This window comes from Canis lupus, chromosome 32 (assembly GCF_003254725.2).
Source record: "Canis lupus dingo isolate Sandy chromosome 32, ASM325472v2, whole genome shotgun sequence".
NCBI lineage: Eukaryota > Metazoa > Chordata > Mammalia > Carnivora > Canidae > Canis > Canis lupus.
In genome coordinates, this window is record NC_064274.1 from 29745418 (window position 1) to 29758887 (window position 13470).

The 13470-nt window shown below is 34.5% G+C and overlaps 1 protein-coding gene across 2 annotated transcripts in view; it reads left to right on the forward strand.

Annotated features, from left to right (window-relative positions):
• The window catches only part of SEC24B (SEC24 homolog B, COPII coat complex component), a 94851-nt gene that overhangs the window by 41461 nt on the left and 39920 nt on the right, over positions 1-13470 (forward strand). Inside the window, exons 4-5 of one of the 2 annotated variants that reach the window (XM_025465896.3) lie at positions 19-123; positions 12907-12987. In XM_025465896.3, coding sequence (XP_025321681.1) covers positions 19-123; positions 12907-12987 — 186 coding nt within the window. The remainder of the gene's footprint in view (positions 1-18; positions 124-12906; positions 12988-13470) is intronic. The other variant, XM_025465897.3, reaches the window with a different exon arrangement.

Consider the following 13470-nt stretch of genomic DNA (forward strand, 5'->3'; position numbering starts at 1 on the left):
GTGCTTTCCACTTTACAGGCATGCAGTATGGTGACTATGTTAATAATCAAGCTAGCTCCGCACCAACTCCCTTGTCATCAACTTCCGATGATGAGGAAGAGGAGGAGGAGGATGAGGAAGCAGGTCTGCTTTAGCTTTACACCAGTTCTTGATCTTTTCCTACTCAAATTTTCTTTTATGTCCACAGTCTATTAGCCTTAAAAAAAAAAAAAAAGTGTCTGCAGATTTAGCTCAATGAACTTGCTTGATATGGGTTATAGAAGTTTGGGTCACTTGAAATGAGGTGTTTTGCTTGTTTGTTTTATTTTTCCTCCTTTGGACATCTTTTACCATTTTGTAAGTAACAACGCATCTTTCATGATGTCAGAGTGCTTCTTTCAGAAATGCATTTCCTCTCATGTCACACATGCCAAAGAATGAGTCCTAACTGAAGCTTTTGGCTTATGCTTGCTTTAGCACCCTTTTAGGAATAATGTTTCATTTTCTGCTTTGCATGCTACTTTAATCAGAATGAACCACATGGATTTTATAATAGTGAAAGAGAAATTGGTAATGTTTCTTTGAGGTTCTTTTTGGCCCTTCTTGTCATATATCTAAAGGCCCAAAATTTGTAGTTACTGTCCTGCTTCTTGAAGTAGTAGTCCACTTCTTGCTAAGTGAAGAAGTTGTGCTTGTGATTATGTGTTGCGGCCTGTTTAATATCTTCTTCTGGCTTTGCTGGGTAGAACATGGCTGAACATTGAGCAGTTCAGTTCCTTCATTAATTCTAATAGTTTAAGACAACCAGTAAGTTCTGAGCTTTCAAGTTACATATAACTATGGTTCTCCCTTTGTCATATTTATTACTGAATAGAAGGATTGGCTCTATAAATAATATGTTTAAACACAGTTTATTTCTTATGTATTTTAAAAATATTCAAATCATTATACATGATTTGAGGAGGGGTAAAAATAGAGGGTTACAGATGGGGAGTAATTTTTTTTTACTTGAAATACATATATACCCATCTATCTTTTTGGATTTTTTGTAATTTTTAAATTTTATATGATTGCAGTCTTACAGAAAAGTTGTAAGAAGAGTAAAAGAAACTCCGATGTACACTTATATAAACCATTTTTGCCCCACTTGCTTTATAATTATACATTTTTTCTACATCATTTGAAAATAAGTTAGAGTTATGTACCTTTACCCCTCTGTACTTTAGTATGTATTTCCTCATTATAAGAACAATGTCTTACGTAACATAACCACAGTACAGTATGTTAAACACTGATGTAATAATATCTGCTATATAGTCCATAGTCAGATCTCGAGAGTTGTCTCAGTAAGGTCTTTTATAGCTGTTTTCATGGTCCAGGATCTAATTCAAGGATCATCCATTAATATTTGTGGCCATATCTATATAGATTTCTTCCATCTGAGATAATCCTTTACCCTTTCTTTCTTTTTCTTGACTGACATTTTTGAAGAATATAGGCCAGTTGTTTTTTAGAATGTAACTCAGTTTGGGTTTATCTGATGTAGCCTTGTGATTAGATTCAGATCATGTGTTTTTGGCAGAATTGGCACTAAAGTAATGTTCTGTTCTTAGTGCGCCCTGTCCAAGGCACATGATGTCGATTTGTTCCCATATTGATGATATTAACTTTGATCACTTGATTAAAATGGTGTCGGCCAAGTTTCTCCACTGTAAAGTTACTACTTTTCCCCTTGAAATTAATAAGTAATTTGTGGGGAGATTATTTTGATAGCCTGTAGATGTTCTGTTCTTAAACGGTCATTCTGTTTTCAGCATTCATTAATGATTTTTTAATTCCAACATTCCTTCTATATTTATGAATCAAGGTTTTAGTATAAAGGAGATCTTTTTCTTCTCCCTTGTTGACTTCTTTGGGTTCATATTGGCTCATGGATTCTTATTTTATTCACTTTGTAATAATCCATTATAGTCGTTATTTTGATAGCAACTTGTGTGAGACTTGGTCAGTGCCAGCTCCTTCAAACTGTCTTTTAAAAATGTTCCCATGAATCTTTAAGCACTTACTTTAAGCACATTGAGGCCTTAGTAAGATATTCCTAGCTCATCTTACACTGCTGCAGCCATTTCTCGAAGGAGTCCTATTTCCTTTAGTGGACAACGGTATTTTAGAAACCAAGGTCTGATTTTAGTGTGTGGTTTTTGCTATTAATGGATCATTGTTCTAGACCTTGAATTATTATTACTTAATGTATATATTATTCAGATCCTCTCATGATCCTTATTTTTATACATTTCAATAATATATTATTTTGTGTGTTGTCAGCCTAACTTGCTCTCATTTTTTTTTTTTTTTTTGCTATTTTTCTTTTTAATTCCAGTATTGTTAACTAAATCACTCTGACTTATTCTGCTTGGAATTAGGTATAATTGTTGAAAACTGTTTCCTTAGATGGGGAAAAAAAAAATTGGGAAATCAAAAGATTAAGCATTCATGGTTTTTCTCCTCTTACCTTGTCTTGCTTAATTACTTTTTTCTTGAATATATTACTGATTAAAAATTTCCGAGTTTTTTTTTTTTAAGGTTTTCTCTAAACTCTGGTGAAATATTAGTTTCAGGTGCACAATATAGTGATTCAGGGGATCCCTGGGTGGCGCAGCAGTTTGGCGCCTGCCTTTGGCCCAGGGCGCAATCCTGGAGACCCGGGATCGAATCCCACGTCAGGCTCCCGGTGCATGGAGCCTGCTTCTCCCTCTGCCTGTGTCTCTGCCTCTCTCTCTCTCTGTGTGACTATCATAAATAAATAAAAAAATTTAAAAAAAATTCATCTACAATATAGTGATTCAACACTTCCATACAGTACCCCGGGCTAGCACAACTGCCCTCCTTAATCCCCATCACCTGTTTCACCGACTCCCCACTCACGTCCCGTCTGGTAATCATCAGTTGTTCTCCGTGGTTAAGAGTCTGTTTCTCAGTTTGCCTCTCACACTCTTTTTTTCCCTTTGCTTTTTTATTTCTTAAATTTTACATATGAATGAAATCATAACATTATTTGTCTTTCTCTGACTTACTTTATTTAGCACTGTACTCTCTAGCTCTTTCCATGTCCTTGCAAATGGCAAGATTTCATTATTTTTGTTGGCTAAGTAATAATCCAGTGTGTGTGTGTGTGTGTGTGTGTGTGTTTATACCACCTCTTCTTTATCCATTCATCAGTCGATGGACACTTGGGTTGTTTCCATAATTTGGCTATAGTAGATAATGCTGCTATAAACATCGGGATGGGGCAGCCCCTGTGGCGCAGTGGTTTAGCGCTGCCTGCAGCCTGGGGTGTGATCCTGCAGGCCCGAGATTGAGACCCACGTCGGGCTCCCTGCGTAGAGCCTGCTTCTCCCTCTGCCTGTGTCTCTGCCTCTCTGTCTCTCTCTCTCTCTCTCTGTCTCTATGAATAAATAAATAAAAATCTTTAAAAAATACATAGTTTAAACATCGGGATGGATGTGCCCCTTTAAGTTAGTATTTTTATATTCTTTGGATACACTACCTAATAGTGTAATTGTTGGGTCGTAGGGTGGTTCTAATTTTAATTTTTTGAGGAACTTCCATACTGTTTTCCAGAGTGGCTGCACCAGGAAAATTTCTAAGTTCTTAGCTCAGTGGCATTTAGATTTTAATAATTTTAATAATACTTAACATTTTTGAGCACTTACTGTGCGTCGGTCATAGCACTAAAGAGCTAATGTGTCTCCCTGGGTTTTTGGGTCAATTTTTCTAGATTCAAATCCTGACTTTGACACTTAACAGCTTTGTGACAAGTTTCTTAAACACATTGAGTCTCAATTTACTCATCTGTAAAATGGGAATAATAACAGTAAAAATTACATATAATTATTTTGAGTATTGAAGGTATTCTTTATAAAGAGATTAGAACAGTATCTGGCAAATGGTAAGCACTCAAAAAGATATACCAGTCATTAACATTGAGATTATATTCTTATTGCAGTTTATTCTTCTCAACAGTCCTGTAAGCCAGAGATAATTGGCTCCATTTTACAGATGAGTTGACTTTGATCTGAACAAGTTAAGTACCGGTTCGTCTCTGGTCCTGCAACTACTAAGGAGCAGAGTGGAGGAGATTCAAACTGTCTCTTTGCATAAAGGTGTGAAAAGGAAGGAATCTCTATCTCCTACTGAGAACACAAAGTACTGCAGCAGGAGGGAACTAACCACTACTGGCATGTGGCAGTCATCACTGCTATATTACTGACAGACTGTCTTCCTCCTGCCGTTTTTTATTATGCAGCAAAATGTTAAGACTATACCATGGACATTTTTACTAGAATCCTGTGTTCTCAATTCATGGTTTGTTTAAAAAAAAATCATATGTTTGTTGATTGCAAATTAAAGACGTGTTTTAAATGAGAAAGAAAATGTAGCTTTTAAATGAATTTTATTTTATTTTTTAAAACCCTGCTCAGTTACAATAATTTTTTCATGTCTAGAGAGGTAAAAGGGGCTCAAATTATTGTGGAGACGACATACAAGTATTTATATAAAGTAGAGATTTAGAGTGCTCTACTTTTTAAGCATTTCAGTGGTATTCATTCCCCGTATTCATGAGACTTTTGTGTGTTTAGTTTATGTGGAATTGTTCCGATTTTGATAAAATTTATTGAATAATAATGAAATATTAATGAGCAGACTCAGAAATTAATATTCCTCTTTATTGTTATGGTATAGATTTTGTACTAGGGATAGTCTTATATTTTATTAGAAGCTACTAAAAATTTGGAATTGTTGGAGAATAAACTTAAAATTAAAGGAAACTTGAGTAAGTAGCAAGCTGTCTCTGGGTTTATTCAGTCATGGGTACTCACTCCTTCAGTTGTTGGTGCTAGAGTGGACCCTCTATTAGTTTTAGGTCTCATACTGCAGACAAATACTGTCATTCTTATTACAGTAAGGAATACTAACATGAAAGTGGGAGAGAAAGGAAAGAAGCAGTGAAATAAGAATTGAGATGTGAAATCATGTGAGAGGGAGGAAAAACAAACAACTAATTCAGACTTCAGGCTGTGATCAGCCCTGTTCCTGGAAAACACTTTGAATTAATGTTCTGTTCCTGCTGTACAAACTCTCAATCACTTTTTCCCTAGGGAATTTTCAGGTTGGGACGAGGCAAGAGGGACAACAGGTAGCTTTCTCACATGGCACTGGGAATGTGACAGCTTGGTGCTATCTTTTGTAAGTGCTAGTGGAATAAAATTTGATTTTTCATAGTGAATTTTAAGATTGTAGTCAGTTTTTGTTTGACTTTCACACAGGCTCATAGTAACTAACTAGTGTCAGGTAATACATCAGAGATACACGTTTATGGGTTGCCTGGGGTATTTTAAAAGATAATGTATTTTGACACAGAACAAGTCAAGTCGACTTCTATAGATAATAAGACAGTATGAACCTGCTTAGGTCTAAGTTCCAAAGAGAAATCACTGTGGGTTTTTTTGGGTTTTTTTTGTTGTTGTTGTTTGTTTTTTTTAAGCAGACGAGGGAGAAGCAGGCTGAGTAGGGAGCCTGATGCAGGACTCAATCGTAGGACCCCGGCATCATGACCTGAGCTGAAGGCAGATACTTAGCCAACTGAGCCACTCATGGGAATTCTTTTAATCCAAGTATATAGTACAGTATTATTAACTCTAATACTATGCTATACATTAGATATCTCAAACATACTCATCTTACAACTAGAAGATTGTACTCTTTGACCAGTATCTCCCCTTCCCCCCATCCCTTGTAAAAGAATCCTTAGAAGGGTTCAAATCTGTCTTTCCCTTCAATTGATGTCGTATTATATTATTTTAACAAGTAGATATCCTTCAGCTTAATTTAATACACATGTAATATATTTGTTAAATTTTACAAATTGACCACATGTCCTGGGTCTCTGAAGGATGTAAAAGGGCCCACGCCACAAGAAAAGTATTTGAGGGTTTTCAGTTTTCATATACATTAAAAAGAAAATATGTCACCTGTTACCTGAACATTTACCTTATAAACGTGCCATATATATATAAGATTTCTATAGCTGGGAACTCCCAACTTTCTGTATAGTGAGATGGGGCAGAGCATTAGGGCAACAGTGGAAGGAGATTTGGTTCCAGCACCTGGAGTTAGAATTCAAAGGTACTTTCAAATAGAAATAGTTTTTAAGTAGTAATTAGATGTCTAGGCTAGCCCCAAATCTAATTAACTAAACATTTGAAAATGCTTTCTTTTTTCCTCTAGCCATGGCAAATCTATAGTATTTTTTTTTTTTTTTTTTTTTTTTTTTTTTTTTTTTTTTAAATCTATAGTATTTAATCAAGAATATAGATTATGTGCTTTATAAGTACTTGCTAACTGGACCTATCTAAGGTTTAAGAATGAGGGCAAGTCCCAATGCTATTCATTTAATTAAAGCGAACTTGTACACAGAAAGCAATATTTTGCTTGGTGTCATGGTTCCAGAGATTAATGCAGTAGCATAGCTTCCTCTGTATACTCATAATATGGTAGGGCACTTCATGTGATTACAATATATCTTGAAAAGTACATTAATTAAGAGATGAGAAAATGTCCTGACATAGGGGAGGAAATGATTTTCCATGGGTATATCAGAAAGATTTTATGGAGGATTTGACATTTGAAGGATGATTAGGAGTTTGCCATGTGAAAGAACAGAATCTAAGCTAATGAACCAATATTTATAGTGCATAAATGCAACAAAAGGTGGTATGTTAGGTGAGGAATGAGATCAGTGTGATTGCATCATAAGATAAAAGAGAGAAAATGGTATAGGAATAGGAGAGAAATAGAGATGAAGAGGGGAAGTGGAAGCCACATTTTGAAGTTCCTTATGCTACAAAGACATTTAGACTTTATTCTGTAAGATGGTAGGGGAGTAGTGAAGGTGTTTTAAAATATGGTCAGAATATTAACTTATATAATGTACTACCTCTTAAAAAATACCACTTGTCTTGACAGTGATGGCATGACTTAATTAAAATTAAACAATAAGTTTTAGCAAAGCTTGAGATGTTTGGTTCAGTGGTTCATCTGGATTTAAAACTTTTATCATTGCTTTGCTATTTTTAACAAGTTGAAAATAGAGATTTATATTGGTTCTTTTCTTCCAAAAGTGAATTTTAGAAAAAGCTAGCAGGTTTCAAATTATTAAACAAATAAAACAGATTGGGGCACCTGGGTGGCTTAGTGGTTGGGTGTCTGCCTTTGGCTCAGGGCATGATCTCGGAGTCCTGGGATCAAATCCCACATCAGGCTCCCTGCGGGGAGCCTGCTTTTCCCTCTGCCTATGTTTCTGCCTCTCTTTGTGTGTCTCTCATGAATAAATAAATAAAATACATTTAAAAAATAAAACAGATTATTACTTTTCTAAAAATTTTATTCATTTTAGGGGTAGGGGAACAGCAGCAGAGAGGGAGAGTGAGAGAGAATCTTCAGCACTTTTCACTGAGCATGGATCTCAGCATAGGGCTGGATTCCAGGACCCTGTGATCATGACCTGATTCTTGAAATCAAGAATCAGATACTCAACTTACTGAGTCACCCAGGCTCCTGAAAACAGTATTTTTACAAGACTAATGCTTTAAATCTTTAAAATAAGTTGATATGTGTAAGCAATCTTCTCTTTAATTTTTTCAAGAATAATTATTTCTTGATATTAATGATTAAAAGTTCTTCTTGGGACGCCCGGGTGGCTCAGTCTATTAGGTGGCTGCCTTCAGCTTAGGTCATGATCCCAGGCTCCTGGGATTGATCCCCATGTCAGGCTCCTTGCTCAGTGGGGAGTCTGCTTCTCACTCTTCCTCTCTCTCTGCCCTGGGATTCCCCCTGCCCGTGTTCTCTTTCTCTCTCTGTCTCAAATAAATTCTTAAAGAATTAAGTTTTTCTTAATCAGAGAATGCTCTGTATTTTTTTAAATAATAGTTTTATTGAAATACCATACCATTTACTCGGCAGTTTTTAGCATATTAACAAAGTTCTGCAACCATTGCTATGTAATACCAAAACATCTTTATTACCCCCAAGTAGAAACTTTATACCTTTTAGCAGTTACTTCCTCCTTTTGCCCTCCTCCACCCATACATATACACAGATCTAGGCAACCACTAATCTACTTTTTGCCTTTAGACTTATCTGTTTGAGTATTAAGTATAAATAGATCATATAATATGTGGCTTTTTGTGACTGGCTTCTTTCTCTTAGCATAATGTTGTCAGGGTTCATCCACGTGGCATGCATCAGTACTAAGTTCTTTTTTATTGCTGAATAATGTTCAGTTTGTGTAGATATATCACATCTTATTTATTCATTCATGAGTTGATGGATATTTAGGTTGTTTCCACTTTTTGGGCATATGAATAATGCCGCTATGAACATTCATGTACAGTTCTTTGTGGAGGTTTATGTTCTAATTTCTCTTGAGTGGAATTGCCACGTTATTAGGTAACTCTGTTGAACCTTTTGAGAAACCGTCAGAATGTTTTCCAACATGACTGCACCCTTTTACAGTCTCATGAAGTTTCTGATTTCTCCATACTCCTGCTAAAACTTGGTATTATCCGTCTTTTCAATTATAGCCACCCTGGTGGATATGAAGTGTCATCTCATTTCCTGATTCTGATTCTCATTTCCTTAGTGGCTTGATGATGTTGAGCATCATTTCATGTATTTATTGGTTATTTGTTTATCTTCTTTGTAGAAATATCTTTAAGTTCTTTACCCATCCATTTTTAATTTGGTTGTCTTTATTGTTGAGTTGTAAGAATTCTTTTTATATTCTGGATACTGGACCCTTATCAGATATATGATTTACAAATATATTTTTCCATTTTGTGGGTTTCTCTTTTCTTTCTTGATGTTATATTTTGGAGCATAAAAGTTTTTTATTTTGATAAAATCATTTTTTTCTTGTTGCTTGTGTCTTTGATGTCATATTTAAGAAACCTTTGCCAGTCCAAGGTCATGAAGACTTACTCCTGTATTGTAAGATTTTGCTTATATTTAGGTCTGTGACCCATTTGAATTAGTCTTAGGATAGGGTGTAAGGAAGGGGTCTAACTTTATTCTATGTCACATGGCTATCTTGTTGAAAAGAATATTCTTTCCCTGTTCATGTTGTCTTAACATATGGTTTTGAGGTAAAAAATCGCATAACATGAAATTAACCATTTTAAAGTATATAATTAATTCAGTGTCCTCTAATAGTATAACCACTGCCTTTGTCTGGTTCTGTCATTTTGTTTGTTGTGCAGTCACCACTTCTATCTAGTTCTGACTTTGAGAAAGTACCGTACTAGGTAGAACTAAACATTTTCATCATCTGAAAAGGAAACTCTATTTTCATTAGGCAATTAACTTCCCATTTTCTCCTCCTCTCAGCCCCTTTTAACCACCAATCTACTTTCTGTTTCTGTAGACTTAACCCATTCTGGATATTTCATATTAATAGAATCCTAATTATGACCTTTGTGTCTGGCTTCTTTCACTTAGCGTGTTTTCAAGGATCATTCACTTTGTAGCATGTATCAGTACTTCATTCCCTTAGATAGCTGAATAATATCCCATTATATCGATATATCACATTTTGTTTATCCATTCATCTGTTGATGAGTATTTAAGTTTTGGTGTATTTTTGGGGGGAGACTTAGTAAACAAAGATTTTATTTTATTATTAAAGTATTGTTAATATACAGTGTTATATTCATTTCAGGTATGCAGCATAGTGATTTGACAGTTCTATACATCACTCAGTGCTTACCACAATAAGTGCAGTCACCATGTGTTACCATATGGTGTTATTACATTATTATCAACTATATTCCCTGTGCTGTGATTTCATCTCCATGCCTGATTTATTTTATAACTGGAAGTTTGTACCTCTTAATCCCCTTCACCGATTTTACCCTACCTGCTTCCCCTCTGGCAACTACCAGTCTGTTCGGTATAGTTGAAAGTCTGGGTTTTTTGTTTATTCATTTGTTTTGTTTTTCAGATTCCATATATAAGTGAAATAATGGTATTTATCTTTCTCTTGACTTATTTTGCGTAGCATAATAAATCCATCTGTGTTGTAGCACATGGCAAGATGTCATTCTTTTTTATGGCTGAGTAATATTGCTTTGTGTGTGTGTGTGTCTGTGTGTGTCTGTGTGTGTCTGTGTGTGAGAGAGAGAGAGACATCTTTTTTATCCATTCATCTATTAGTGGACATTTGGGTTGCTTCTATACCTTGACTATTATAAATAATGCGGAATGCACATAGGGGTGCATATATCTTCTCAAATTAGTGTTTTGGTTTGGGAGGGGGGGTAAATACCCAGTAGTGGAATTTCTGGATTGTGTGGTTTTTTTGTGGGTTCTTTTTCATTTTTTGAGGAAATTCCATACTGTTTTCCATAGTGGCTATACCAATTTACATTCCCACCAACAGTGCATGAGGGTTACCTTTCCTTCTCATTATAACCAACATTAGTTATTTCTTGTCTTTTTGATACTAGCTGGCCATTCTGACTGGTATGGTGGTCTCTCATTGTGATTTTGATTTGGATTTCTCTGATGATGAGTGATGTTGAGCATCTTTTCATGTGTCTGTTGGCCATCTGTATATCTTCTTTGGAAAGTTCTATTCAAGACCTCTGCCCATTTTTTAAATCAGACTGTTTGATGTTGAGTATTTATGAGTTCTTTATATATTTTCAGTATTAACCCTTTATCAGATACATGATTTGCATATACCATCTCCCATTCAGTGGGTTGCCTTTTCGTTTTATTGATGGTTTCCTTTGCTGTGTAAAAGCTTTTTATTTTGGTAGAGTCCCAGTAGTTTATTTTTGCTTATTTTTCCCTTGCCTGAGGAGACATATCCATAAATATATTGCTAAGGCCACGTCTGAGAGATTACTGCTTGTATTTTCTTTTAGAAGTTTGATGGTTTCAAGTTTCACATTTAGATCTTTAATGCATTTTGGGTTTATTTTTCTGTATGGTGCAAGAAAGTGGTCCAGTTTCTTTCTTTTGCATGTAACTGTCCAGTTTTCCCAACATGATTTATTAAAAGTTTTTTCTTCCATTGTATATTCTTCCTTTTTTTGTTATGGATTAATTGGTCCTGTAAGCATGGGTTTATTTCTGGGCTTTCTACCTAGTTCTATTCATCTATATGTTGGTTTCTGTGCCAATACCATACTATTTTGATTACTATCGCTTTGTAAAATATATTTTAAAATCTGGGATTGTGATTTTCTTTGTTAAGATTGTTCATCTTTCTTAAGATTGTTTTGGCTATTTGATATCTTCTGTGGTTCCATAGAAATTTTAGGATTATTTGTTCAGTTCTGTGAAAAATGCTATTGACATTTTGATAGAGATTGCACTGAATCTTGCTTTGGGTATTGGTATATTGTTTTTTAATGCTTTACTTCAAGACTTTTGACTTTATATATCAGCATTTTTCTTTAATTGTATTTTTACGAACACAAGGAACAAAAAGGAAGAGCCATTACTTCCCCTTCTAAAATTAATAATGACATAGATATGCAACAATTTTGTGTTTATCTCAAAGAAAGCACCTAGTAAACATTAGTGTCTTCTACCTATTACTTATTTTATAGCCCTCGTATTTTCTGAGTTGCTTCTTATTCACCATCTCATTTAAGCTACATGAGAACAGTAAGAAGCATACATTAGGGCATTTTTTAAATCATTCTCATTTTGCAGAACAGAGTATTAGTTAGTATTGAGGATTGTCACTTACCCAAAGTTATATAGCAGGTAAAGAACAGCCTAAAGTAACTGCAGTCTTTTGTAGTTTCATGTTTTTTTGCTGATAATAAAATGTTCCTTTGCAAAAAGCTTTAACATTTATGCCCTGAGTCCAGTATACCTAATTTTCATGGTTATCCAAAATTATTCAGTGAAAGATAATTATCCATACCTGTTCTTTTTATATCACAGTTGAAAATTAACCTAAACCCCAGTTATAATATTAGTAGTAAGAGCTAAGGATCACCTCTGTGCACAGAATTTTGTGTCATAATGAAAGAGACCAAGATCGCTAATGCAAGAGAGGGACCATGTCGATTATCATTTCATTCATTGGTATATACTCTACCATGTCAATGTAGGATAACTGTAGGTTCTCAATAAAATATTGAGTGAGTAGATGAATGAAAGAAATATATTGTATATTCTATCCATGTGACATATCACTAAATTTCTTCATAAATTGCCACTGATGATTCCTGTTAATCTTATAGGTTTTGAATGAACAAACATAATAAAAATTCTTAAAATCTAATACTTCATTTATGTTACTTGATTAACAATAAATACCATTTAATCTCCAGTCTGGAGATGTATAAACTGAGACATAGAAATGGTGAGCTGCTCTAGCAGCTCAAGCTAGAGACTCCTCTTTTAAGATGGTTTCATACAGCCATGCTGCCTTATAAAAGTCTAAAATTTAATTATCTTAAAATATCTTAATATTGATTAAATGTACTTAATGGCTTGAGACTTGATAGATGGGACCTTTGGAGGTGTTATTCTAGTAACATTTCCATCAATCTAACATTTATTTTTGTGTGTTTGACTACTTTTAAAAGTTTGATACCTGTTCTCTAAGACACCTTCACATGTGTTTGATTAAATTTATTCCATTTGTCAGCTCCATGTTCTCTCCACCCTTATTTATTGAAATTTATATATGGTTTTTAAAGGTCATTAAACATCAGTCACTTTTAGTTTTTACTAGAGTCAAGAATTTTCCTAGTTTAGCAAAACATCTTTTTCAAAATTGCCAAAAGCTGCTCTAAGATACATTATTATTTTAAACTTAGTAGATATTTTGGTTTTTCCTTTCAGGTGTTGATAGCTCTTCTACCACGAGCAGTGCTTCTCCAATGCCCAACAGTTATGATGCCTTGGAAGGAGGCAGCTACCCAGGTAATTTGTTTTGTGCTTATTTGGTGCTTACTTGAAAAATTACTGATCATCAATTTTTTCCAAATATCAATATACATTATACATAATTAAGGCTGTATTTTTATTTTTATTTATTTTTTTTAAGGCTGTATTTTTAACAGAAAAAGGGGACATTTTCTGGTATTTCTCAGCCTTACTTTATAATAGTTTTAATTGTCATATAACAACTACAAATGTCGTTTCTGGGAGGCCTAAGGAAATTTATTATTTTGTTTTTGTATCATGCTCTTTATCTTTTTCCTCCTTCCAAAAGATTTTTAATAGTAAATAATTCTCCTCTTTCCCTTCTTTTTATGCTGATAACTTCTTAAGTAAATTTTATATTTCTGTTCTCATGTTTTGGTCCTTCAATTCCTTCCAACTAGCCTCTGAATATAAATAGTCTTTGACTCTTTACTCCCCCCTATGGCTCCTGGCTGCCTCACCAGGCAAATAGATTAACCA